At 44.4% G+C, this 26,142-nt stretch overlaps 2 protein-coding genes across 2 annotated transcripts in view; one reads left to right on the forward strand and one right to left on the reverse strand.

The window, feature by feature from the left end:
• The window catches only part of C26H7orf50 (chromosome 26 C7orf50 homolog), a 61,313-nt gene that overhangs the window by 12,005 nt on the left and 23,166 nt on the right, over window positions 1–26,142 (forward strand). The gene's annotated exons all lie outside the window — the stretch shown is intronic.
• On the reverse strand, window positions 1,923–25,149 carry LOC133347697 (probable G-protein coupled receptor 146). The gene is made up of 2 exons (XM_061560196.1): window positions 24,659–25,149; window positions 1,923–6,749 (listed from the first exon to the last, which is right to left on the reverse strand). The coding sequence occupies exon 2, from the start codon at window positions 6,619–6,621 to the stop codon at window positions 5,428–5,430; it is 1,194 nt and encodes a 397-aa protein (XP_061416180.1). The 5' UTR covers window positions 6,622–6,749; window positions 24,659–25,149; the 3' UTR covers window positions 1,923–5,427.

Below are 26,142 nucleotides of genomic sequence, written 5' to 3' on the forward strand. Positions count from 1 at the left end.
CCTTACTCGCCTTTACCACCTAAAGAGATAAATGAGTAGACCACAGTTTGTTCATCGGCAGGTCACATGTGGTGGAGTAAAATGTGGGCTTTCCTCCTCTTTCAAAATATCTGGCCAGTGGGGAAGAGCTCCCTCCAGAAGAAATAGGAATATAGGTTGTGAATAAGTCATTTTGTGGATCTTAGATATTGTGAAGAAGGCATTGTGGATAAAAGGCTTTCTACTGCATCACAGTGGTATTTATGGAGCAGTGTTGGTGCAGTAATATTTGCACTGCGTTAAAAAAACCTTAGTTCAATTCCTAGCCGTGGCTCAGCATTGGTGCTGAGTCATATCGGAACCGGTCGAGGACCCCCCCCCTCCTCCCTTCGCCAAGTCGAGCTGATGGGCGCGATGATGTGCTGTCAAAACCCATGTAACCGATACGGAATGGAGAGGACGTCGTCCAGCAGATGACAGCTTTTTGTACAAAAGGGCTGTGAAATAAATACAGGGTTACCTCGCTCAATGCGTGTACAGTTTGCGTGATTTCGTGTATTTGCGGCTAACCTATTTCTACTCAAAATTCTATATATGCGGCTTTAATTCACTCATGCGGCTATGCGGTCAGACGTGGTACAACAGTGTGTGTACTCTATGCTCTACTTGGCAGGGAGCCGTGTCGTGCGTTTTGCTTTGTGTGCCCGTTTGTTTCCCTTGCATAACACGAGGGAAACCTGTATCTGTGCAGACACATGCCAGGATTTGAGTGGCAATTTTCACGAGAGACTTTGTTCTGTTCACTGCACGCAATGTCCCACCTTTGCTTAATGCGTGTCACCGCAGATGACACATACCAAACAAATGGTGCTTACGGCCTAAGGGGGGACCCGCATAAAGAGGCATTGTTTTGTGCAAGCACTCTTCCGTGCATTGGTGGCTGCACATGTGACTCTGGGGTCAGAGCACTGAGCCTGTACCACTGAGATCATGGGTATGAAGCCAGGCCCAGATACCTGTGATTAAACTTGGTTCCCAAGTGTTGTCAGGTGATGTTCTTGCTGCACTTTTTTGTATTTGGCTCAATTCCATCGTTGAGTTGCAACATTTTTAGCTGGATTGGCATGTGACAAACACAAACAGTCGTTAAAGCCCATTAAAAGGCGCGTCCCTTTTGTGGATTTTGAGGTGAGCCCAGAGGTATTCCTGTTTGTTGTCTTATGAAGACGTCTGACAATGATTCACTGCTTGTTGTAGCAATTGCTTTGTTGCAGCAATCCGAATTGAAATGTGTCGATCTCAAGACATGATGCCACCACCACGATTGGAATGACACGTTACTATTAATAATTTCCAAAATATGGGTGAGAGGGGCGGGCAACTATGTTGCTGTAATTACCGGCTTGCTTTTGTTCGAGTTCTATTGAGAGACTTACCCAGGCACGGCCACAAGTACACACTGGGAAGCTGCGTTTTAAGAACTGACACTTCCCCTTTCGTCCACTGCTACAATGTGATTCATGGCAGTTAGTAAATGTCCACAGCAGTCTTGCTTTTAGTCACGGTAGGATGCCACTAGTTGTGAAAGGTAATACTGTACTGTGGTGTTTGCGGGTGCATGGGTGATAGATAAAAAAAACAGCTTTTGTTTGTAATGGGAGTACGAGTGTCAATTTATGGTTGGTACCAACGGCAACGACCTGTGAGTGCTACAAACAACACAGGTGGCGATGAACGATTTCTGAGCTCTGTGTTCGCCAAACAACCCACATGATCAACATGAGGAAAAAGCCTTTCATCTGTCAATTGATATATTTGTAGCTCTACATTGTGATGAATGTTATTTCTTTATTATTGCGGCACTATGCTTGCAGTAGATTATTGTAAAAAGACACAAGACGCTGATTGCTTGCAGATAATAGAAGAACTCGACAAACTAAAAAAAATGTCACTCAGCCATGCAAGTTGTATTTCAATAACGCACGAGGAGACATTGTCAGCACCATCCTTCACAATGACATCGATCGGACTAAGACAGACACAAATATAGGTTTGAACCGCTTGCTGAATTGTCGTTAATGAAATAAAATGCGAAAAAAACATTGTATAATCATTATTATTGTATTTCAGTAGCTACATTATTGGCAAATAATGTAAATTGTACGTTAGTCAAATCTTTCAGTGCAATATATGCTATGCCTCGTAATTATGATAACACTGTAACAATTTTTAAAAAAAAATTCCTGGGTAGTAAGTGTTATTTTGTAATTGCTTATGCCTCAAAAGTAGATAAGATGGCTATTATTCCCCACAAACTTTGCTTTTGTGACCAGGACATTGATATTTTGAAATTTACCTATTTTCCAGAACATTCCAGATAGATACATTCTATAACTTTCCAGTAATATAAATAGTAGTATAAATACGGGGGCCTTAAGCCCACCAGTTCAGTTTAGTTCCAGCTGCCTAAGTGGATACAAATCTGCATTTTTCTGAGATGTCATCAAGAGGCTGCAAGCATCCGGCAGACGCATTTTGCTATGTCCGCGGCAATTTATCAAGAAAAGAGCGAAAAAGCATTCTGTGGAAGCATCTGCTAAGATGTGTGAGGCCTAAAAGGTATATTTTGGCATGCCTGTCGGGGATCAAGACAAATCCTGGGCACTTCATTTCACCTGCGAGCAATGCTAAAAAACTCTGGAAGGTAAGATGGACAATTGTTGCTCGGAATTTTATGTTATACATTTTTTAAAATTTAAAATTGAAAAAGTTTAGAATTTCTAAATGTTTTACAATTTTCAATGTTATTGAAAAAATATCATATATGAAAAATGCTGCGAGAATCTCTTACACATTAGTCATGGGTGAAATAAATGTATTTTTGTAGGATGGTACAGAGGGGAAAAGTGAACCATGAAGTTTGCTATCCCAACAATTTGGCAGGAACCCACTGACCACTCAAGCAACTGCTACTTCTGCATGGTGGACCCTTCCAAACGTTGGACTGGCAATAATTTACCTGCTATCACGTATCCGGACCTTCCTTCATCCATCGCCCCAGTGCTACACTGCCATGAGCTCCCCCTTACCCACTCCTCCAGAGAGAGAGCAGCCGTCTTTAGAAGAGAGCAGCAAGTCAGAGAGCGAGGAAGACATTGTAGATCCAGGCGACAATTTCAGAGGTGGAGTTGAGGAGAGAAACCCATACTACCCCAACCAAAAAGACCTCAACGACTTGATCAGAGATCTTGGTCTCACCAAGTCCATTGCTGAGCTTTTGACGTCTAGGCTCAAGCAGTGGAACTTGTTGGATGAAAGTGTGCAAGTCGCAGATAAGAAGAAGCGTCACCAACCTTTTTTCAGCTTCTTCACTCGTCAAGATTGGCTCTGCTTCTGCCACAATGTGACCAGTCTGTTCGAGGCAATCGGAATCGCCTGTAACCAGAATGAGTGGCGCCTCTTCATTGACAGCTCATCCATGAGCCTCAAAGCCGTGCTGCTCCATAATGGTAACAAGTACCCGTCTCTTCCCCTGGCTCACTCGGTGCACCTCAGAGGATTACAATAGCATCATGACCTTGCTGGACGCCTTTAAGTATGATGAGTACGGCTGCGATGTCATCGGAGACTTCAAAATGGTGGCATTCCTGATGGATCTCCAAGGCGTTTTTACTAAGTTTCCCTGCTATCTTTGCCTTTGTAACGGCAGGAGCACCAAGGTGCACTAACACAGGCAGGACTGGCATTAGCGGACCGAGTTCTTTGTGGGGAGGAACAACGTCAATTGGGAGCCACTGGTGGACCCCCGGAAGGTGTTGATGCCACCACTGCACATCAAATTGGACCATATGAAACAATTTGTCAGAGCTGTAGATAAGGAGTCTGCAGCCTTCAAGTACTTTCAAGACTTCTTCGCTAAGCTGTCTTGAGGCAAAGGTCAAAGTGGGTGTCTTCGTCGGACCACAGATAAAGAAGATCCTGGAGTGCAATGAATTCCCCAAGAAGCTCACTAGTAAGGAGAAAGCAGCTTGGAACAGCTTTATCCCAGTGGTTTGTGGCTTCCTGGGCATTCACAAGGTCGAAAACTATGTGGAGCTGGTTGAGGCTCTGGTGAAGAACTACGGCACAATGGGCTGTAGGATGTTCTTCAAAGTCAATATCCTTGATGCTCATCTTGATAAATTCATGGAGAACATGGGAGCGTACTCGGAGGAGCAAGGCGCGAGCGCTTCCACCAGGATATACTGGACTTTGAACGCCGCTACCAAGGACAGTATAACGAGAACATGATGGGAGACTTCATTTGGGGGCTGATTTACAGGAAATTGTAAATCTCGAAAAACTACTCCCTTCTAAATATTTTGTAGTCATTTTTGTATTACTTTAGTATAAATACATGTTTATTTTAATTAATGTTTTTTCTGACTTTATGTGAACGAAAAGACACAAATTCGCCCTTTTTCTCATAGAAAATAGGTAATTTTCAAAATATCACTGTCCTGGTCACAAAAGCAAAGTTTGTTGGGAATAATATCCATTTTCTATACTTTATAGGCATGAGCAATTACAAAATAACACTTACTACCCAGGAACAAAAATTGTGTTACATCGTGTAATGTGACAAATGTTTTGAGGTTACAAAGGTATATAGACGATACAAGTGCTTTCAACTTCACAAATACGTATGTAAAATAATTTTCTGAAAACAAAATCACAGGACATGATATATACTTACATGGTATGGAGGTGATTAGGTTTTTTTTCATTTGTTAAGCCTAAGTATTAAATGTATCACTTCCAAGAAACACATTCTTTATTCCATACGTACTCCAGTATATCATTTAGGCAGCAAATACACTTTCATATCTATAACTAGCCATCGTCAATGCCTTATTTTTTCCCCAGCGTGTATAATCAAAGCATAAAGTAATGAAATAGAATGCGTATACTTTTATCAGTTTTTAGTTAGATTTTTCACATCAGAACGCTTTTTGTCAGTATCATGATTTTTCAGCAGCAGAAGTTGTGGGATGCATTTACCGACCGAACCTTGTCAGGGGGAAAAAAAGCCCCATTAGGGCTTTGTAAGGAACATTTACCCAGTAGTACCCCAGAGGGTTGCAAAATCAACAAACTCCTGAAGTTGCGATTAGATCCGTTCTCAACCCCCCTTACCTTTGAATGCTAAATGCAACATGCATTATAGAGTACATGTACTGTATTACCAGCATGTATGTGTCTGTGTATACGTAATTTTCTATAGTTGTTGAAAATCATTTATGGAAATTGTTAAAAAGTAACATTTTTTTTCCCATGAACCAAGTATTTGTAAAGTAAAATGACAAAACAGGCTTCTGGCAAAATATTTACTCTTACTATTTTAAATTAACATACAATATTACATCAATAAATCTGCTGCCAGGAGCCCTTACCATTCTGTTGACCGGGCTAAAGAACTTCGGCTCTATTCCTCTCCAACGCGTGTCCGCTCCACCGCTTCCACGGACAGCAGTGCAGTGCGCTCAGCGTATTGTCTAATTTTGAGCTGAAATTAATTCGAAGGCAGCGATATATAATTGGGGTGACACAGCTGGATGAGTAGGCCATGAGCAGGGCCAGTCCTCTGAGCGTCCTGTGCAGGCCGGGCCGCGTCGACAGCCACTCCGCCGTCTCTTTGTCGTCGTGTGCGGTGATGAGGTAGAAGAGCAGCAGCACATAGTAGAGTGTCCAGAGCGAGAAGTGAGCCACCACGGTTAGACGCACGAGGCGGAACGTCGCTGCCTCGGCCGCCTCCTCCTCGTCCTCCTCCAGCGAGCGGTTGTGCGGGCCAGGCGGCCGCTCGGGACGCAGGGGCCGGCGGTGAATGCGGCACGCGAGCATGAAGCTCACGGCCACTCCAAGCAGCGGCACGAGGAAGCCGGCGAAAAAGTCAACGGCGTCCACCAGCCGGCGAATCTGCAGCCGCTGGCAGTCGAGCATCTGGTCACCGTTGTTGGCGTTGTCGTAGGCACTGCCGCCGCCACCGTCCTCCGAGTCGGTGGGTTCAGCCCGGCAGGCGAAGAGCAGGAAGGCCGGAAAGACGGCGAGGAGTGCGCCACCCCACACGAAGCTGCAGAGGTGGCGCGCGTTGTGTGCGCTCACCATGGGGTTCCGGGGCAGCGCCGCCGCCAGGCTCGCGTCCAGGCTGAGCAGTGCCAGGGAGTAGGCGCCGGCCAGCGCGCTTATGCTGAAGATCACGAAGAGGGTCAGGCAGGTGGGCAGCTGTGTTTGGACCGACGGAAGCTCCGAGCCTTCGCCCAAGCCCTGTCGGTGCCAGAGCAGCTCCGTGCCAAGCATCTGCCCAACGGCGACCAGCAGCTGCAGCAGGTTGGCCAGTGCCAGGCTCACGAAGTAAATGTCGAGCGCTGCCATGGAGGCGCGGTGGTGGAGGTTCACGAAGACCAGGCTGAGGTTGTAGAAGAGGCCCAGGGGAAGGAATGCCACGAGAAAGGTGATGGTGAACACAGGAAGGGAGTAGTTGTAGGCCTGGCACAGGCCCTCCGGGGTTGCGTGGGACTGTTGGGGCTGCAGCTGCAGGCCGAACTCAGAGCCTGAGCATGCGTTGAGGGGCTGGAAGACAGGCTCCCGGGAGCAGCTCCACATGGCGCTTCGCACCGGCCTGCTCGGCTTAACATTCCACGCCGCGAGGTCAGGGGTGGCTCGGAGCGTGCGTGCAGGATTACCGCCGAGCCCAAGCGGCCCTCACATGTTGCTCGTTTGAGACTCTCGCCCTGTTCAAGAAACACACAGGAGTGGCGTTATTTGTGTAATGTGGTTCTTTGTTCCAGCACAGAGGTGAAAAAAAAGAGGTAAAAAATCTGGAACTTATCAGAGTTTATTTTTAGGCATTCAAAACCAGTAGTCGGCTTATAAAATATCTCCTGCTTAATAAGGGACATTGGCTGCTGTGGAGTCAAATTATTTAAAACCTGTGAATAATGACCACAAAGCCATAAAACTGGCATGCAACACCTGATTGTGGTTTTGTTTAAATGCCTTGTAAAAGCCACTTACAACATAATAATGGGTTGAATATTGTTAAAATTCAAAGACTACAGATTGTTTTGAATATTTAAATCGCATGCAAACAAAAAAACATTGCTTCCTACACATGCAACTTTAATACTCCCGAATTAATAGGAATCGATCAATTGCTGCATTCTTTGACCCCTAATCATGCTGGTAAAACGGTACTGTATTACCCCTTCCCAAGTGGGTTATAACTTGGAGATGTGCAGGTGCTAATTTTCAGCATTAGCAATGCACAGGGAAATATTGATTCTATTCTGGAATAGATTAATATTATATCTTGAATTAAAGCTTTCGTGACTGCAGGAATTCATATTCTTTGGGTCTTTCGGTAAAGCCACGTAGATAGAAAAAATAAGAAAAATAATAACACTATCACGACGTTTCGATCGCAACACAAGCAATCGTCATCACCTGATGAAAAAGCCATAAGATAATTCTCTCGTACGCTGCTGCGTTTGCCTGCCACGCGAAATTTAAAATATTTTACAATTTTGTCGTATCGCTATCGTAAGATCGAAATATTGTAAGTCGGACCATCGTAATTCGGGGACTATCTGTAAATGGGTATACCATAGCTCGTCAATTGGTGGGTGGAGTATGGGTACTCCCATCTATTCGAAGATTTCTGGCCAGCGTGGAAGTGTAGTCCATAATACCCACAAGTGGCTCTCTATAACTAGATAGTGGAGGTCATTCTTCCAACACGAGTGTTAGCGACCGATTGCAAAGGCTCTGCCTTTACCTACTTCTCCAAAGTAGAATTATCTTATGGCTTTGTCATGCAACCTTCTTAATATTAGGCGCCTGCTCCCAAGCTCCATACTGTCCCTTCATGCTGAGCTGTCCGAGCTTGAAACATGGTAGTAACCACCCTGGTAAGAGTAGCGCTCGTAAAACAATTATGAAAATAAATCAGAAAAATTGCGTCGACTGAAGTTCAGAACACACATTCACGTTGTACTCTAGGGCCATGTTCCAATGTGCGTTGAGTGTGACAACAAGGACCGTGGCATCGGTCCCATCCGATTCGAGAGATGTTTGTTCGTATTCCTTTTGTTAGCCATCAAAGTACATGGAAACAATGCCTGGTTTATGATTAAAAACGTCGACAGGATGGTAATGTAAAATTGCAGTGAAATTGTATTTTAAGCCCTTCTGGTTAGTTTTTATTCCAGAAATCCTTTGTATTACCTATGCATGCATACATACTGGACAGTACGTGTGTTCGTGTACTTGCAAAAGGTCTTTCTCCAAGCTAGCACAAGTCCACTGTCATGTGAACCATATCCATTAGTTAATGAATCATAAATGTCAGTGTGGTGTAATGTTGAAATGTTTTCATGTTGAGCACCTAACGGCTTTGTATTCATTGATGTAGTCTGTCAACGCCATGACTTCCCATATATAGGTCTTTATTCTCTGGACGTCGGGGTTCAGTCAACCTACAGTTTTTCATTGTCTTCTAAATCCTCTGAAGATCACTCGGGTTCCATTCGAAGCATGTTTATAAATATTTTATAATTACTGTAGTGATATGCACAGATGCATACAGGCATATATTTTGAAACGTTTACGTAGAAGAGTCAAAACAAAGCGTTCTTCATGCTGAAGCAAATGTAGGGGTGGTGCTAATCTCTTTCAGCAGTCCTCGGTTGATGCTGGAAATTCTACATTACTCTGACAGGGGCTATTCTTTTCATTGGAAAACTGCTGTTTAACTTTCACAAAATGGTACCTATTTTATATGATGGGCTGAGTTGACTCCTGACCGAGATTTGACATCGCACCCTTTCCTATTGAGTTAAGTGTTCTTACCCAGTAACCACAGTGCAGAGTCCCTGAATGTTACCAACGTGTAATGGTCCACGATTTATAATTATGCGAGAGCTCGGAATTGATGCATTCTATTTAATGCGTTGTGTTTGATGCATTGTAATAGTGCATTTATAATTGCAATTTGCCACCATTAATACACTCGATACAGAAGGCCTCGCCACGCAGTATCTATCAGTCACGGGGGTTGTTTGACCAAATTTCACCACACTGATCTGTGTGGGTTTGGCAAAGCGGTGGGCCCAGGACCAACTCGGACATCACCTTTCAATTTAATCGAACCGAAAGCTGCTGGGTTCTTATCGCAGTGCAGTGATTGCGCTATCCGCCGTGCCACCATTCCGCTCCAGCAATACAGTAAAATACTGTAGATAATTTTCACTATAGATCACAGAGAAAACATACGTATTTCAAAAGAACACTATTCAGGCTAGACCCAAAAGTTAGCACTATCGTTTTATTTATGTTTTTCTCATGAAGACTTGACTGTTGACTAAACTTTCCAATTGTGAAAGCACCCAGAATCCATCCACGGGGAAAGTAAAGTCTGCCAGCTCTTAAAGGCACATTTTTGCCAATCTCAAAACCCGGGGTGGTTAATAAATACCTAAAGTATTGATTGCCACATTGCTTTTTAGCTGAAATTATCTACAATGTTTAAAATAAAGGCGTGGATGCAATAAACTTTTAAACAAAACCTTATTTTTTTAAGTCGCTAGAAACTTGTACAATGTTCACTTTAAAGTCTCTCAACAAAACGAATAGTGGTAAACGCGTATTTCAAGTTTCTGAAACTTGTCCGTGGCCATCTGCTGACAAACATGACCTTGGTTTAGAAGGAATTAGTGGATGAAGCTTTACACGTTGGTAACATTCCATGTTATTGATGTTTCACTGCCTGATAAGTGTGCCGCATTCAAGGGAGGAAATGTTATTCCATTTTGGAACTGAATGTTCTTTGTTGTTCATAATACCAACACTTTTTTTTGCTGTTTGCCATACAGTATAATACTGACTTTTAACTCAAAGGGATTCATTATTAGCGTGTTCTGTTGTTTCAATGAGGCCAGTGAATTTTTTTTATGGCTATATAGCTTTTTTTAAGAAGCAATTTTACCACAAATGATAGCTCAACGAAGTGGTTTGTCATGTGGACATTTATAGCAGCCAAATACTCTCACGCATGTTTATAAATGTGGAGGGAAAAACCGGAGGACCCGGAGAAAAATCCACGCGACCACAGAGAGACCATGCAAACTCCAAAATTACAGGCGTCACGGTCGGAATTGAACCCACGACCTTGTGCATACCAGGCGAGAGAGTTAACATCTCGCCCAACAAATAAATAATGGACAATACAATTCTACACGTCGCTTAATGCCACTGTGCGCAAATTATGGCAGTTGAAATGTGGGGAAGTTTCCTAACTTCCCTTGTTTCACCATTCCGCAACTCCAATGTCTATCCAGCAGTATAATATACATGGGTACAACACAGGTGTGTCGCACGGGCAGGTCACGCGTGTGTAGCAGGGTAAAGTGTGGGTTCTTCCACCTCGTCCAAGAAAGGTTGGCCAAATTCCCTCTTGAGGGTCTCTCCAGAGCCCTGCCGAGCTAATACTTGTCTTGCCAGCAGTGGCGTGAGCGGGAAATTGCACGGCTGCACCTTTACAGTCTGTATGAAAGCATTACAAAACCTCTGTGCAATGTAGTTTGCACAGAGCCTTAAGCTGATGTGAGATTTTAAGCTTTGCAAACACATTTCAAAACCTCTCGTGAACACATGTCAAAGCCAGTTTGCAGAATAGTTTACTTCCAGCAAACACAACTACTGTCTTGTAACACAAGTACTGCTTAGCAAGTGAAAACAGTTGCCAGATTTTCCACATCGGAGATGCAAATATATTACATAATGTCATTTATCGTCTGTCTTACACCGTAGCTCCATTATCTGCACCCTCCCCCCTGTGGATAAGCGGAGTTAGATTGTGGATAACCCCGTGGATAATAGGAACAGTGATATGGATCACATGACCGCATATAATAGAAGTTCTGTACATTTCCAATATTTCAGGCCGACAACTTCAACATTTTTGAACTCCTGACCCAAATTTAATGCCAGTTGTCATTCCAGTGCCAGTTTTTGACATGTTATGAACATAGCTGAACATTTATGTAATGTTTTGTTCGCCATTGAATTCCAATAATATTCTTTGGTGTTGATTTTGCATGCAGTGTTGCATTGCATGAACAGCTTACATAACATCTCTTGACCCGGTCATTCATAAAAAAAGAACGTTTTTTATTAAAAGCAATTCTTTACACACGGTACGTGCATGCGTGTACAGGAACTGTCATGCATAGCAGACTTTATAGGCTGCTGAGGAGTTACTTTGTGGGCAGCAGAGGGCAGTGCAGGAAAAAAAAAGTTGTTGGATTGTACTTCTACGCTTCCCCATCTGTTCTCCCTGCCTTCAACCCAAACTGACCAGCGTGGTGAAGTATGGTCATATACCACCCACGACCTGCTCGGCATGGGCAGGCCTTCATTTAGCGGTGGATTGATAAAAGTGTTGTCCTATATGTGCAGATATTATCGACCGTTTCGTCAAATGGAAACAGACCAAGGGTGAACAATAATGTTGGTTCTAAAATCGAATCTCCTCCCTGAAAATCCATTGAGTAGCCAGGTGGGTACATCATTGTGGTTACTCTTTGCTGTGTTTGGGGAGCATTTTGTAACCATGATGTGCTAAGCACACTGGGTTCTTTTAATTATTTTTGGGAGAGTGGCCGCCCAGTCAAAGCCACTGGAACCCACTCCAGCCCCCAGAAACACAACGAATGTCACCAAGGCCACAATACAGAGGGATCATATATCCATGTCTCCAGTCAACACAGCGGTCAGCAAGGTTTCGTGTCGTGTTGTGTAATCCGTTACGTTTCCCGAGCTCCATTCGACGTTTTCTCCTGCACGGTATCCATGCCCCCCCCACCCCCCCACGTGTTTGAGAACCTCTGGGGGCAAGTAACCCTGCTTCTTTGCAGGCCATTGACTTGGAAGCAGCTTTCGCGATTAACAACACCGGCTAGGGTTGGCGCCGGCTTTAGGCAGGAGCCGTCAGCCGACGTGGGAGGGCAGCCTTAATTGGAGAGGTGAGGAAACCTGTTGGGCTGGTTTGCTAGAGCTGCCCTGCCACTGTAAGCCTCGACCAGCAAACGTCAGTGGCAATTGTTACCCGACCATTTTGAGCCAATCCAAATGACAGCATCCGTGCTGCTTTAGTTTTTGTTGTTGTTCAGGACTTTACCGAGGAGAATGCTCATTTTGCATGTATATTGTTATAAAGTGTCGATCGCGACGATTGCAGCTCCGTCGGGGTTTGAATCCGGTCGAATTACAGCGCTTGTGCATTTTGAATTAACTCAAGTGCTTTGTTTGTCCTTACAAGCGTTTGGGTTTGGGAGTGAACGATCCACTGATTCATTGAGCGAGATTGAGTCTTAAGCACAAGATACTCTCATAGAAACGCGTATGAGTCGATTTTTTTAATTCGTATATGTTGTAAAAGGTTAACATGGCTCCTCCAGCCACTAAAGGCCAACAAATGCAGCAAATTGTAAAAAAAAATTAATTATTAAAATGAATCACAGATCTGGATCGTGAAAATGTATCGAATCGCCAGTATGACAAATTGTTAAACCTATAAGTTACAAAGAAATTAGAAAATGATTTAATTGTCATACTTTTTTCCCAATAAAATGCTCTTCGGGATTAATCTACATCCTTTCACCCGAGTCCATTCCAGATACTGAAACGTTGTACCACATTACGTATATAAAATGTGACTTGTGATTGGTCCACATGAGAGGCCGGAGGACTGGTTTTTCAACTCCGTCTTTGAACAGCACCGATCCAAAATAAATGCAATCTGGAATGTGTCACGTTCCAGTGTAAAATTCATTCAAGCTTTTATAACTGCAATTGACCAGGAGTGGCTGCAAACAGTGGCATATGGAAAGTGGAAATGCCACTAATAAGGGCACTGAGAAGTGCCTGGCTGTATGGGATTTGATTTGTTTTAAGAGCTCTCTTGCTGGAGAGGAACTGAGAGCCAAATATGTTAAGGATTGTTGTGAGCTCACTTCTGCATATCAAAACTGACCTTTGATTCATTAGGTAATTGACTTCTTTATTTGAAAACAGCTGCCACATTCTAACAGCAATAAAACAGGATGAACATGATTAACTGGTTTGAATAAAATAATGTAAAATGTCAGTGCCCTTTTTGTCTAGCGTGAGCACACTCCTTGGTGACAGAATGCTTGAATGCTTGTGCATGGCAATGTGAAGAGTTGTGCTATCGTTTATGGTCGTATGTATGAGACACATTTTGGCCAAAAAAATTTTATAAAGCTTTTCAAGTGCTATCAGGAACATGAAGCAGGGCCGAGATGTCTTTACTTTAATCTATCCTATACAAGGTGTTCCTAGGTCTCGTATGTTGATATTGAGTGCTTTGATGATGGCTAGTATTATGTAATGATGAAGCATCCCTTGAACCTAACCTCCCTCCCTCCCTATGCAAGCCACTTGGATTTCAGCACAAAGCCTGTTGTGCAACTCTCTCATTTGTCGTGCGCCATACGTGATCCACGTTCCTCAATCATGGCTTTTGTGCTCGCAGCTGCTGATATTTCCTCCGCTCTTAATAATAATTCATCATTTTATACGAAATATAACTTGGCTTTATAATTGTTCTGATGCATCTGCTGGTAAGCCTATTGATTTGATTTTTATTTTAGAAAATTTAACTGGTTTTCCACATTCCTCAACCATAAATCAAGACAAGACAGAGTAGCTACCTATGCCTCTAGCCTTTATGCACAGCTCAAACCTATAATAGGCAACGTGACCTTTTAAGCATGACATTACACCTTTCTAGCTGATGTCGTGCTTTCTCACCAATGTCCCAAGCATAACCAAATGTTTCCTTGATGGGCCACGTGTTTCCCCGGTAGAGTGGTTTACTTTGTTTTCAATGGACTGCCTTCTTTCTCTGAGCAAGCTTTGCGTACGCATTGTCAGCCCAGCTCTCTCACTGTATTTGTGTTGGCACCCGGTAAGGGAAACTGAGTCGGGTTCCATTCAAAAGCCACACCGGTGATTGTGCAGGCGGCCGGTGCCGCACGTTAAACAGGGACCACCTTTATTTGCAGCGGGGGGAGGGCATGCGGAAACCGTCGTCAGGTTTCCTCCTCCCGAGCGCCGCTCACTGTTTTGGTTTCGGATGCACGCTGTGTTGCCCAAGCTGGGTAGCAAGGTAGGTGGTGTGTTCCACTTTTAAAGCCGGTGGCCCAAGCAGAAACCTATTTTGCTCTCTCGCCACAAGGAACGAACCATATCGGGGTTTACCTTAAACGTCTGCCCCCTAACTGAATAACGACATTGGTAGTCACCACCTCTTGAATCGGCGAATGGGCATAAACGGGCGCTTGCTAAATAGCTTCCAGGCATGGCAATGAGCAGGAGTTCGGTGCAGGCAAATTGCACTTGACTAAATCTGCCGGTCTCCCGAGATTTGGTCTCCCGGCCTAATGAGCACGGAGCTGGGGAAGCACAATTACAAAAAAAGGAAATGAAGGGCAGCAAAAGAAATGGTCAACGATGTATTTCATTTGGCAGTTTTTCATGACGTGTATATTTCTTTGCAGGAAACGCCAAATTGTCATGATTCAACGCTGCGCTATTTTCGTTGGTTACAAGGCCACAAAACAGAAATCACGGCACAAACTCTTTCAGCACACGGTGTGCGGCTTGCAGTGTTTTGGCAGAGTAGTTATCCTATAGAAATAATCGCATGCTCGTGCCGTGTCGCAGGTCACTGCGATTCGCTGACGTACGTGGTTTATTGATAGAAAAACTCAGAAGGGTTATTTTCATAGGTGAAAAGATAAGTCGTTTTAAATGAATAGCATATTTTGTTAAGGCGATCGGGCAAATTTTTCGATCTTCCCTCCCCCCTTTCTCCATCACCACAACGTTGTTTTAAGCGCCAGCGTTGATAAATGTAAAGAGCCACCCGCTGCAGTGCCGCACTTAAACAATATTACGGCTGATTGCAGCATAAATTGTTTTTTTTAAGGCAGCAGATGTTGATAGCAAACATACTGTTTTGGATTGGAGGGGTGGAGGTCGACCATGTGTGGCCCATTAAGTGGCCGTGTCTACCTCCCAGTGAGCAGGAGGACAAGAGCATTGTTTTGCTAACGCTGGCACCGATTCCAAATGAAGATTGAAACATGTACGCACGTAGCGATTAGTGTAATAATATCGGTGACAATAACATGTTATTTATCTATAAAAGCCTCCAAGTCTCGATGCTCTTCCATTTTTTTTCAGGAGGGGGTACCGCTATACTGGAATATTTGGCACATTGTCATGGATGAGTGTTTGGCTTCGTGTAAGAGGAAAGAGGAGAATCCAGAGATGAGAACCCAGCACCGCGCTGTGTATACAAGGGGGTTGCACTCAACCTCCTGAGCACCTTGCGTCTCCACACCTGCAACACCTGCAACACCTGCAAGTAGGGACCAGGCTCAAAAAACCTGCTTAGCTTCACAGGGTAAAGCTTACGGACACATAAATTGCTTGCGTGCGTATGTGTCCTGGAATAGTGATTGACAGTTTTTTGACACGGCATCAACATAGCCGTTTCCCTGGCGATCCCAAACAAGGAGGGGGCAGCAGACGCTGCATCTTGCTCTATCCTGGTTGGTTGGCTGGCTGTGCCACGGCAAAGCTGCGCCATCAAGTAGAACGTCTGTACAAAAGCCGTAATGGTCTCAAGTCTTCTCGGATTCCCAGTTGTATACCAATCTTGTCCGAAGCAACTCGCAGCACAAAAGTGGATGGAGAGTTTTCACTTGGGTCTCTCAGCCGTAAGTTGACTTGACGTTATTTCAAAAGCACAAGTGTGAGCATCATGAGAGCTGCATTACTGTTATAACAATATTACATAATGCACTTGCCACTTGGCACATTTTCTGTGTACAATACAGCATACATCCATGCTATGCATTGTGTACGGCTGTTTATAAATCCGCCCATAACGTTTATTTTTTTTGCATGCTCAGGGAAGTGTGCTGCACAGCGGGGGGGTTGGTGGGGGTAGGAAGGCAGCACGTTTTTTTGTGTAAGAATAGATTTGGCACCGTGCGTAATGCTTTGTCGAGGCGTGACGAGAGACCCCGTTGAAGAGTAACGCTCACGCCAAACAGTGCTCCTGAACCGAGGAAGACCGCGATAAAAAGTCGCTGCCAATGGGATAGTTTGCTTGCTTGGGATAAAAGAAGTGGATCGCTGAGGGGTCAGAGGGATCGTCACAAAGATGCGGCCAAGAAGGCTTTGGAAGAAAGAGCTGTTTACACTTAAGCTGTTAAACAAAGCCACCGAAACTTGTGCTGAAGATTGCCATGTGCTCCTTAGCTTTTTTGTTGCATCTAGAGCTTTCAGTGGATTCAATTTATCGGATCACCTGCAAAGAGATATTATTGCTAAATCTTTTCATGCCTAATGCCAACGAGAGCTCGTTAAGTTCGATTCGGGCAGTTGCAGCTGAAAAGAGCTTTTCGCCCCCCCCCCCCTTTCAGCCGTGAAAGCAACGGTGGACCTTTCAATGAGACCCGGCTGCCGCAGAGTCGACTTGGAAAAGTTTGTTTTGCCTTTTTGTTTTCCTGCTCACAGAAACTACATTGAAGACATGAATAAGAACATATTCTTGGTTCTTTTGGTAAAGTCACGTAGATAGTTTGGTCATGTGCAGACCTTTCTGTCACTCTACAGCCGAAATGAGGGCCTCCTCATACCATGAGGGTTTTGGGGATTATTCGACCTACTTCACTGCACTGGTCATTGCCGGTTGGTGAAAGAGGGGAGAATAGATGTGCGAGCATAGAAGTGTGAAGTATCCCAATAGATATTTCTGCACTGTTCTCTGCTGCCCACTACACATCACCACAGCTTCTAACGAACCACCTGTTGTGCATGGTGTTCACACATCCAAGCAATAACAAAGCTCATCCTGCTTAGCTTCTGAGATGTGGCGAGATAGGGCACATTCTGGGTGATGTGTTCACGGGCTTATGTTCACTGTGAGCTGCATATTACTGGTTGAATGTATGAACATTATCATGGTCTCTGTCAAGGTTGCATTGCTTGGATAATGAAAGTAACACCCCAATGCACCTGGAAAATAACGTTTTCAATCATTGCATACTACCCGCTATGATATATGGATCAGAGACACGGACACTGCTGGTGAAAATGGAACTAAAGCTCAAAACTGTTAAAAAAGAACATGGATATCCATGCCTGGAATTACACTCAAACAGATTGTACATGGATCAGAGAAAGAAAATCGGGGACATCGTGACTTCAAAGGAAAGTCAGTATTGGGCAGGACATATCTTTAAGGGATGATGGCGGATGGTCGAGACTGGTGACAGAATGGTAGCCAGGGGTGAGAAGCCACCCAACAGGATGTCCACTGTAGGAGATGGAGGCGATGCGGTCAGCTTATGTACAGGAGGGAGATGGATTCTGACATTCAAGACCATAATGGTATGGTAACAATGGGGAGGCCTTCATCTAGCAGTGGATCGATCTTGGATGATGATGAAAGTCTTTATAATAATGCTGCCCTATTGTTTATCCTAATTTAAAATCCATCGTATTAATAGTTACACATTTTAACAGGTGAATACTGTATTGGTGCCATAATAAACTTTGATCCTCACTACCAGTGTGCATTAGGAATCATGTTTTTAAAAGAGTATTTTATAAGGGTGCATGATTACTTTATTCCTTTGGGAGAAATCTGTCAAAGCAACTGCTTGCTTGGTGATGCTTTATAGATCTGATAAAGCAATAGTGGACCCCCATTGTGGATACCAAATGGCATCTCGCATAAAATCTGTATACATTCCTAACCTGCATTTTATGGCACCAGTTCTCGTGGTTGATAACAAAATACTCCCAGGATATGAATCGTCTCCTTATCTTGAGCACGGTTGGCTACGTACTGTGCAAAAGAAGTTCAGCATGCATGCATACATACATACAAGGGGGGCACCTGGGAAATTGGGTAAACGGCAGCTACACAATAGAGCAGGTTATATTTGTACCATTAATATGGATCCTGAGTGGTCACGTGTTCTCAGCGCATGCTTGTGTGCGTTCGCCTCCTTGTTTTCAGACGAGGGGGTGAGATGTATGCAGAATTGATTCCCACATTTGAACCAACTGGCGAGGAAGCATTTTAAGTCCCGTAACTTCCCTTGAATTTTTTCATTCGTTCTTGACCCCTACCCTCGTGAGTACTTGTCCACTCATTACTGTGGACACGTGTTTCGCTCTGTCTCTCAGCATACCGCAATGATGCCCTGGTCTCCGCCGGTTTGACGGGTTGGGAACGAAAGGGGCCGCGTTTTTGCCCATCTGGACCTGCGGAGCACCGCACGTCTAATGCAAAACATTTGTGCCAAGGCCTTGAAACCGTGGCTCAATAAAAGAGGCACGGGCTGGACCGGCGATCTCGGGAGAGGGGCCTGTGACGGAAATTTGAATGCATGGAAAATTCTGAGAGGACATGTGGGCCAAGTCCGCTGCCCAGTTGATGTGTAACACAGCTGCACACTTCCTCCTCCTCCGCTACTGCTGCCGCCGCCACCACCACCGCCATGGCCCCCAAGTTCTCTTGAAAAATTAAACGCTCAGGAAGTGGCGCCGGCCATTTACATTTGAGGAAATTAAAACTTGGGAGAGCCTGCGTTTTTGCGGGGAGGATAAGGGAGGTTGTTTGGGGAGAGTTGGAGGGTGGGGGGGGAGTATTTATGCAATCAGAGTGGTCGGGTGCATTGCCTTGGGCTAGCTTTTTGCAAAAACCGTTGTGTTTTCCCTGCTGGAGTAATTGGGGCTTCTCTGAAGAGTCTGAAAGGAAAAGTCTCAATGCTGAAGTTCTTGCCTCTTTGATCTGATGTCCTAGAGCGGGGGCTTTCATGTGAGACCAAAAGGGCTCATTGGTTTGTTGCCAGTGTTGCTTAGGAGGGAAGAAAGCCATTTTTAAATAATTGCATAATACAGCTATCTGCGACATGGCTGTAAACTTAGAACACCCAAGCCAAATTTGACTTGTGTACACAGATGAAATTTCTATTTAGTCAAAAGGGTTTTTGTCATGCCATAGGAATGTGGAATTTACATTATTTTCCCAGAACCACCGACGGATAGGATACATTTAGGGGAAAATGTCAAAACTGGGTGGTTTTTAACTTTTGCCGACAAAACTGGATCCCAAATGTCAAAACTGGGTGGTCTTGGAAAACGACAGGCAAAACAGGGTGGTGCTTTTTGATATGACAAAACTGGGTGATGTTCAATGTGGACAAATGTCAAAACTGGGTGAAGAAGGTGTACGATTTAATGTATCATTTTGTACACGTTTAGGTCCTTGCGTTATTCATCCATATGTCGCCACAGATTTAGAGCGTTCCAAATGATGTTTCTCGTGGCTCATGTTCCATACCTTGCACCACAACTTCCCGTTTGCATACTGGCACAGTGTGCCAGCTCGCTACTACAGTAACACTTACTTGCCATATGTATACTGGCACAGTGTGCCAGCTTGCAACTACAGTAACACTTTCAGCTCGCGAACATACACGTACTTGCCATTTGTATACTGGCACAGTGTGCCAGCTCGCTTACTTGCCGTTTGTATACTGGCACAGTGTGCCAGCTCGCTACTACAGTAACACTTACTTGCCATATGTATACTGGCACAGTGTGCCAGTATACAAATACCAAGTGTTTGGATGAATGGGGTGCTGGCACACTGTGCTAGTATACAATTATCAAGTGTATTTGACAAATGTCAAAACTGGGTGCACCCTGAGTGTCCAAAACTCAAGTTTTTGGCCACCCAGGGTGCACCCAGTTTTGACATTTGGGATCCAGTTTTGTCGGCAAAAGTTAAAAACCACCCAGTTTTGACATTTTCCCATACATTTAGCATCCCTGGGTTTGGGCAGGACGATATTTAGACTTTTTGACGATTTTTATTTCAAATTTTGCACGTTGGCAGCGGGCTTGATTGACTGACCATGGTTCCTTACTGATGCTTCTGCTGCTGATATTGGGATGGGTACCGTGCTGTGGATATAGATATACAGTACACCGTTTAGTTGCACACACCCATGAATAAACATCGTTTGCTCTCGAGCCACGTCAAGGTGGCATCATCTGACGCTGGTGGCCGTACGGTTTAGATGTGCGGTTTTTGCGGTAGCACGCACTGTTTTCATGGCCTGGTTGCATATTTCTGGCTGTTCCCCTGAAGGCTTTATCTGTCGACGCACAGTGGCGTGCAGTGAGATCTCCGCCCGGTTCAAACGGTTTTGGATGCCAGGCTTTCATCAGATTGCAGCTTTTTTTTGAAGTTAGAGGAGGTCACTTCCTGTCAAGTGCACGGTGATAAAATCTCGTGCTGCAGATGTTCACATTCATTGTTGGCCTTGCTTGCGACACACGTCTGTGTGCGCTTTATTCAAACAACATTTTTGGGCTCTGCTTGCAATACACTAATTTAGTTAATATTTCCGTCAAAGTATTAAAGGGTGACATCACCAAGATCATCATCAACATCCATGTTTATATCTACTGCCAGGATGCAGGCCTTCAAAAGCCATCACCATCCCTCGAGGTCTTGCGATGCAACAATCCGTCTATCTTTTGCACACAAGCTGATTTGATCACTCCATCTCCACAATGGACACGCTCTCAGGCGACCATGCTGCCATTTGTCTTGACCAACGTCCATCATCTTCTTTCTAGCCTGACCTGCAACCATTGGTCATCTTCCCTTTAAGTAGTGATTTCCCAGTCAAGTACGTTAATTTCCTTAATGGTGAATATGATATCATTAACTTGTTCTCTAATCCATCCACATTTTCTTCTTCCGGTCTCTCAATATAAAAGGATGTGATTAATAAAATGTCGTGTTTCTTCAAGAACTTTACGTAAAATTTTGACTTCACTTTTGTGACTGCAGGAATTCATATTCTTTGGTTCTTTCGGTAAAGTCACGTAGATAGATAATAATAAAATAAAGATAATAATAAACATTAACAAAAAAACTAAAACTCACGACTTTTCTCTCCGCCTGATGACGACCGCTTGTTTTGCGATCAAAACGTCGTGAGTTTTTGTTTTTTGTTAATTTTTATTATGTTTATTTTTTTTATCTACATGACTTTACCAAAAGAACCAAAGAATATAACTTAATGTTATTCACTCATGTAATGCATTGCTTTGATACTTGGGGTTGGATAACAAATTGCTGCCATCACAATTCAATAGCTTGTTTCTATTCAGGGTCATAAATACATTTTTGTACATTATGGAAAATGTCTTGGCCTCCAGTGGTTGGAGGGGTCACATAAAACACCTTACTGCATACATGAGTTAAACATACATTTTTACACGTGCGATTAGATGCATGTATCTTGATATTTGTGTATACCGATTGATGAATTTACGTTCAGCGTTACAACTTTATTTGTAACCAGAGAGTTTTTGGTTCGCTGCGTAAATCGTTTCGTTGAGTGTTCAGTTACACGAGCCGTAAATCAATAGTTACGCAACGAGGTGCCAGCCAACTGCTTATAGAAAAGCCAGGCTATAAGTTGAAGTGTTATGCAAATGTATCTTTTTGAATGCATAAAAAAACTGAAAACATTGCGTTCCCGTAATCTGGCAATGGAAGTGCCCTGAAGTCAACAGTCAACAGAAATATATATTTTTAGATATTTACAGCGTAATACTGCCTTGAGCTACAGAAACAAAATACTTGTGAGCTGCCAAACATGCCAGAGATTGATCCGTTTCGTCTATTCTATTTCACTTTTACCTTCTTGTTGTCAGCCTCTCGCTTCCCACTCCTAGGCAAAGGTCTTCCCCTGCTTCTCCATTTATTCCTTTTCTTAGTTGTTCCTGTCCAGCCGTGGCCTCCAATCCGGAGTTCATGTTGTCTCTCATCTCTCGACAGTTCTCATGACTTGTCCTGCCTTCACAATGCATTGAACTGGGTTGTGCTGCACCTGGCAAAGGTGGTTTTGGGGTTCACGGAAGACGGTTTGTAGAGAAACCCTGTGCATCACCGCTCACAATCATGCTGCCTCTCATCTTGCGGTGTCAGTGAATGTTTTTCTTGTGCTAGGTGTTACGTGAATTGTTGTAATGGCCTTTTGAAACTTTTTTTTAGCACATCGTTGGTTACAAAGTGTTAAACCAATTAAAATACTTAAAAATGTGTCTTAATCTTGGCTGTGTAAAATTAAGTATTTATTTGTTCAATCATGGCCCGTGACTTCATAGAAAATTAGACTGAAATCTGAAGAGAATTTAGAAAAGATTTATTTTATGGGTTTGACTTTTATTCCATTGCTCTGTTTACAAATCTCTCTGAAAGCATTATGAACGTTAAAAGCAGTCCATCAGCCTTAATGGTTGTAACTGCTTCCAATTGCAGTGGCATAGTTTAATAACTGGCACAGTAGTCATCGTGCTGCGTTATGAACCCGGCCACCTGAGTTCCATTCCCGACCACGGTTAATGTCAGCGGCGAGTGATATCTGGACAAGTCGTGTTTTCTCTCGCTCAGCAACCCCCACTGGCCAGCTTTAAGTATTTAACTTATATCATTTAAATTATAGCCCAACGAAGTGGCTTATCATTTGGAAATGTATAGCAGCCAAATACTCTAAACGCATGATTATAAATGTGGAGAGAAAAACCGGATGACCCAGGGAAAAATGCACGCGATCACGGAGAGAACATGCAAACTCCAAATATACAGGCGTCAGGGTCGGGATCGAACCCACAATCTCCTGCATACTAGGCAAGGTAGTTAACGTCTCGCCACCGTGGCAGATATATGGTACAAAAAAAACTTGAAATGTAATGACAATTGGCTGTAAATAAATGTATTTACAATGTCAAAGTGACGTGCTTTTATGGAAAGCGCATTTTAAAACTTTATACTCTGCTACAAAAAGTATCCCTGCTTAACCGTGAAAATACATCAACAATGCCATGTTGATAAAACACTCATGGTTCGTTTTTTTCTCAGTTGTGCATTGTGTCAGCTGCAGAGCTTAAAGCAAAGGAGATATTGAGTTTCTGTTTATTTGCTGTGCCTCCAAACAGACCTTGTTTTTGAGTGTGGTGATGTTTTAACATAAACATTCTCATGTATATGTTCACTTCAAAACATCAACTATACATGCTGACCTTTCGTGCTCGGAGAGCAAAATTAGGAATGTGGGCATGGAAAGAAATTTTAACATGTCACGCTGCTTGCTATCACATTGGTGAGACTGAGGAAGAAAATCCTGGTAATGTTTGTTAATAATTGTGTACTTCCCACTATGATGTTTGGTTCATAAACATGGTCCTTCACAAAGAAAGGGAACAAACGTAAACATGCGCAATTCAGCATGGACACGTGCGTGCTTGGAATTAACATTGAGAGACAGAAATAGGAACGCATGGATTGGAGAAGGTACACAGCGAAATGGCTTCATTAAAACTATTGAAAGCAAAAAGCAAGTGGGCTTGGGCAGAACAGGTCGCTGGAAGAAGGGGATGAAGGCTGATGGTCAAGAATAGTGATAAGAGAAGCAGCAAAGCAATGGGACGCATCGTAGAGAGAGGATTTTCAAACGTGGACGAGAGGAAGCAATGAAATCGGCTCTTGTGCAGGTACTGTCTGGATTGTTAACATCCGCTGTGTTGTGGGAGATTGGTGACGGCTTGGGGAGGACTTCACTCAATGGTGAAGTTGACCGTGGCTGATAATGACGAATAAAGTTATTGAGTTTTCATCTTAATATTAAAGAAATCGTTGCACAGAGATGTTCACGCATTCATTTGCAGTGTTTCGTGCATTGCAAATCATCGTAATGGATGTATCTTCATGCGTGTAGCTTAGAGGTCAGAACTTTCAATTGTGTGCTTGATTCGTGAAAGAATACGGTTCTTGTATTCGATTTAACACGAAGCCATATGAAGAATAACATCTAATACGCACTATAAATGTGTACTATGATTGGACACTTGCCTTCATTAGTCGAGACAGAGTTCTGTTTATCCAAAAGCTCATGAAATCACTTATGCCTTTAAAAAAACCAACGTTCAGACTTTGGAAATCTCATGTTACAAGTCGATGAGCGTTAATTTCAATCCAGGACGAAACGCGAAAACGCAGCAGAATGCATGCACCTTGGAGACCTTGCGAATGCAGGCCGAATTTAAACTGATTATACATGAATAAGCGGATGAGAGCAGGTCAGTGTGGTTTTGGAAAGCTGAACTTGATGAAACACAAACGTCCATGAAAGAATATATTTTGTATGTGTGTGTACTACTTGCTAATGACCTGGAGTCATTAATGCCGTTTTACCCCCAATGCGCTCACGAGTATCTTGAATCCAATGAGATGCATTTTCAAATAGTATATATCGTTCAACTCCATTGATCCCTTCAAGTTTATATTTCACTTGATCGCGTGATGACCAACTAAGGGCTATGCACATTGTTGTTAAACACAATATAGTCTCGTGTAACATTTACAGCTGCTGTTGATGTGTACACCATGCATTTGTGTCACCAATACAACACGGACAACATCACAGTATTGCAGAAGATCATAACTTACCTCGAACTTGCTTTTTCCCAAAGCATCCTGCCGCAGATTGATATTCCCTATCCTTCTGTTTGTTTCATTACAGGCTTGGGCCGGTCGTTAATTACTTTAATCCATTGTTTCCCCCCACCACCCACTCCCTCTTTACTCCAACAACAAGAACACTTTTGCTTCTCGAAACAGCTGCGAAGCCTCTCTCGCCAGTCACGAATCCTCGATGCTCGGTCCCCTTTGCGCGCAAAAACAAACCACACAGGTGGCGTTAAACACCGAACAAGTGGCGCATGTTGAACGACGTCTTCTTTCGCAGCACACACCAAGCCTTGTGTCAAGGCTGCCCAAGCTGCCGCTCGTCACGACGACGACGAAGACGGCCGGAGGGGCCAGGGGATGTCCGTGCGGTCCTCCCAGTGGCAGCAGCTGCTGCTACTGCTGCTGCTGCTGCGTGGACTTTCACGTGGCGTGCCACCAGCAGCAGCGTGACAGCTCTGCCGTGCCACTCAGACGCGCACACGCTTTTAAAACCCACCTCACCCTTCCCTCCAGAGCAGCAGCAGCAGCCGCCCCCCCCTACATCTCATTAGCCCTGGCTCCGCCTCGCCCTCTGCAGAGAGGAGTCGTTGAATGAAGGCTGAGTTGAGGACGGGAGTGGTGGTGGTGGGGGGGGGGCTCGACGCTAAGGAGGAGAGGACACGGGTTGAGGCTGGGGGGGGGGTGTTTGGGGGGGCTGCTGGTGGTGGTGAAAGGGGACACAATGGGAGCGGTTAGCGGCGCTGCGAACCCCCGGCGACCCGAGTTCGATTCCCGCTTGTGGCCAACACCGGTGACGATTATCTGAACCGGTTATGGGGCTCCGCTTGGTCGACTCGGCCTCAAATGAGTAGCTGGTGTGGTGTGTAAACACCACCGCTGGGGAGACAAAGGTGGCCGGGCGTGGTTTTGGCCACCACCCCCTCGTGTGCCACGTGCCGGCCTTCATAGGTGCGCACTAACAGCACTTGCCCCAACAGTCTGTTCAGGCTATATGGGGGATCTTCGTCTTTGGTGGAAGGGGAGGGGAGGAGGGTAGTGGGGGTTGGTGGGTGGCAAGGAAGGTGGGGGGGTGGAACCTTAAGCAAAGAAAAAAGTTCCCTACCTTGATGGAACCAATTAGATTAGTTGGCTGGCTGAGCTCCCCTGAGAGATGGTGGGGAAGGGGGGAGACGAGGGCTGGGGGGGGGGATGAAGAGGGCTTGTTTTGCTCAGTTGCCTCTTTAAAGTGGCTGTGCATCAGTTAATGCTTGACAGGGTGCCAGGGCCACATAGCTGCTGATATCTCCAGGCACTTGGAATGGAGGGGGCTGCAGCCGTGTGCAGTGGGAGGGAGGGAGGAGGGGAGGGGGGTAGTGGCAGGCATGGGGAGTTTGGGAAGTTGTTGGTGGAGAGAGAGAGAGAGGAGAGAGCCTTTGGGACATTTTGATGGAGAGCTGAAAACATGAGCTTGTGTGTGGGGGGGG

The sequence above is a fragment of the Lethenteron reissneri genome, chromosome 26 (assembly GCF_015708825.2).
Source record: "Lethenteron reissneri isolate LAM-NWPU_2019-01 chromosome 26, ASM1570882v1, whole genome shotgun sequence".
Classification (NCBI taxonomy): domain Eukaryota; kingdom Metazoa; phylum Chordata; class Hyperoartia; order Petromyzontiformes; family Petromyzontidae; genus Lethenteron; species Lethenteron reissneri.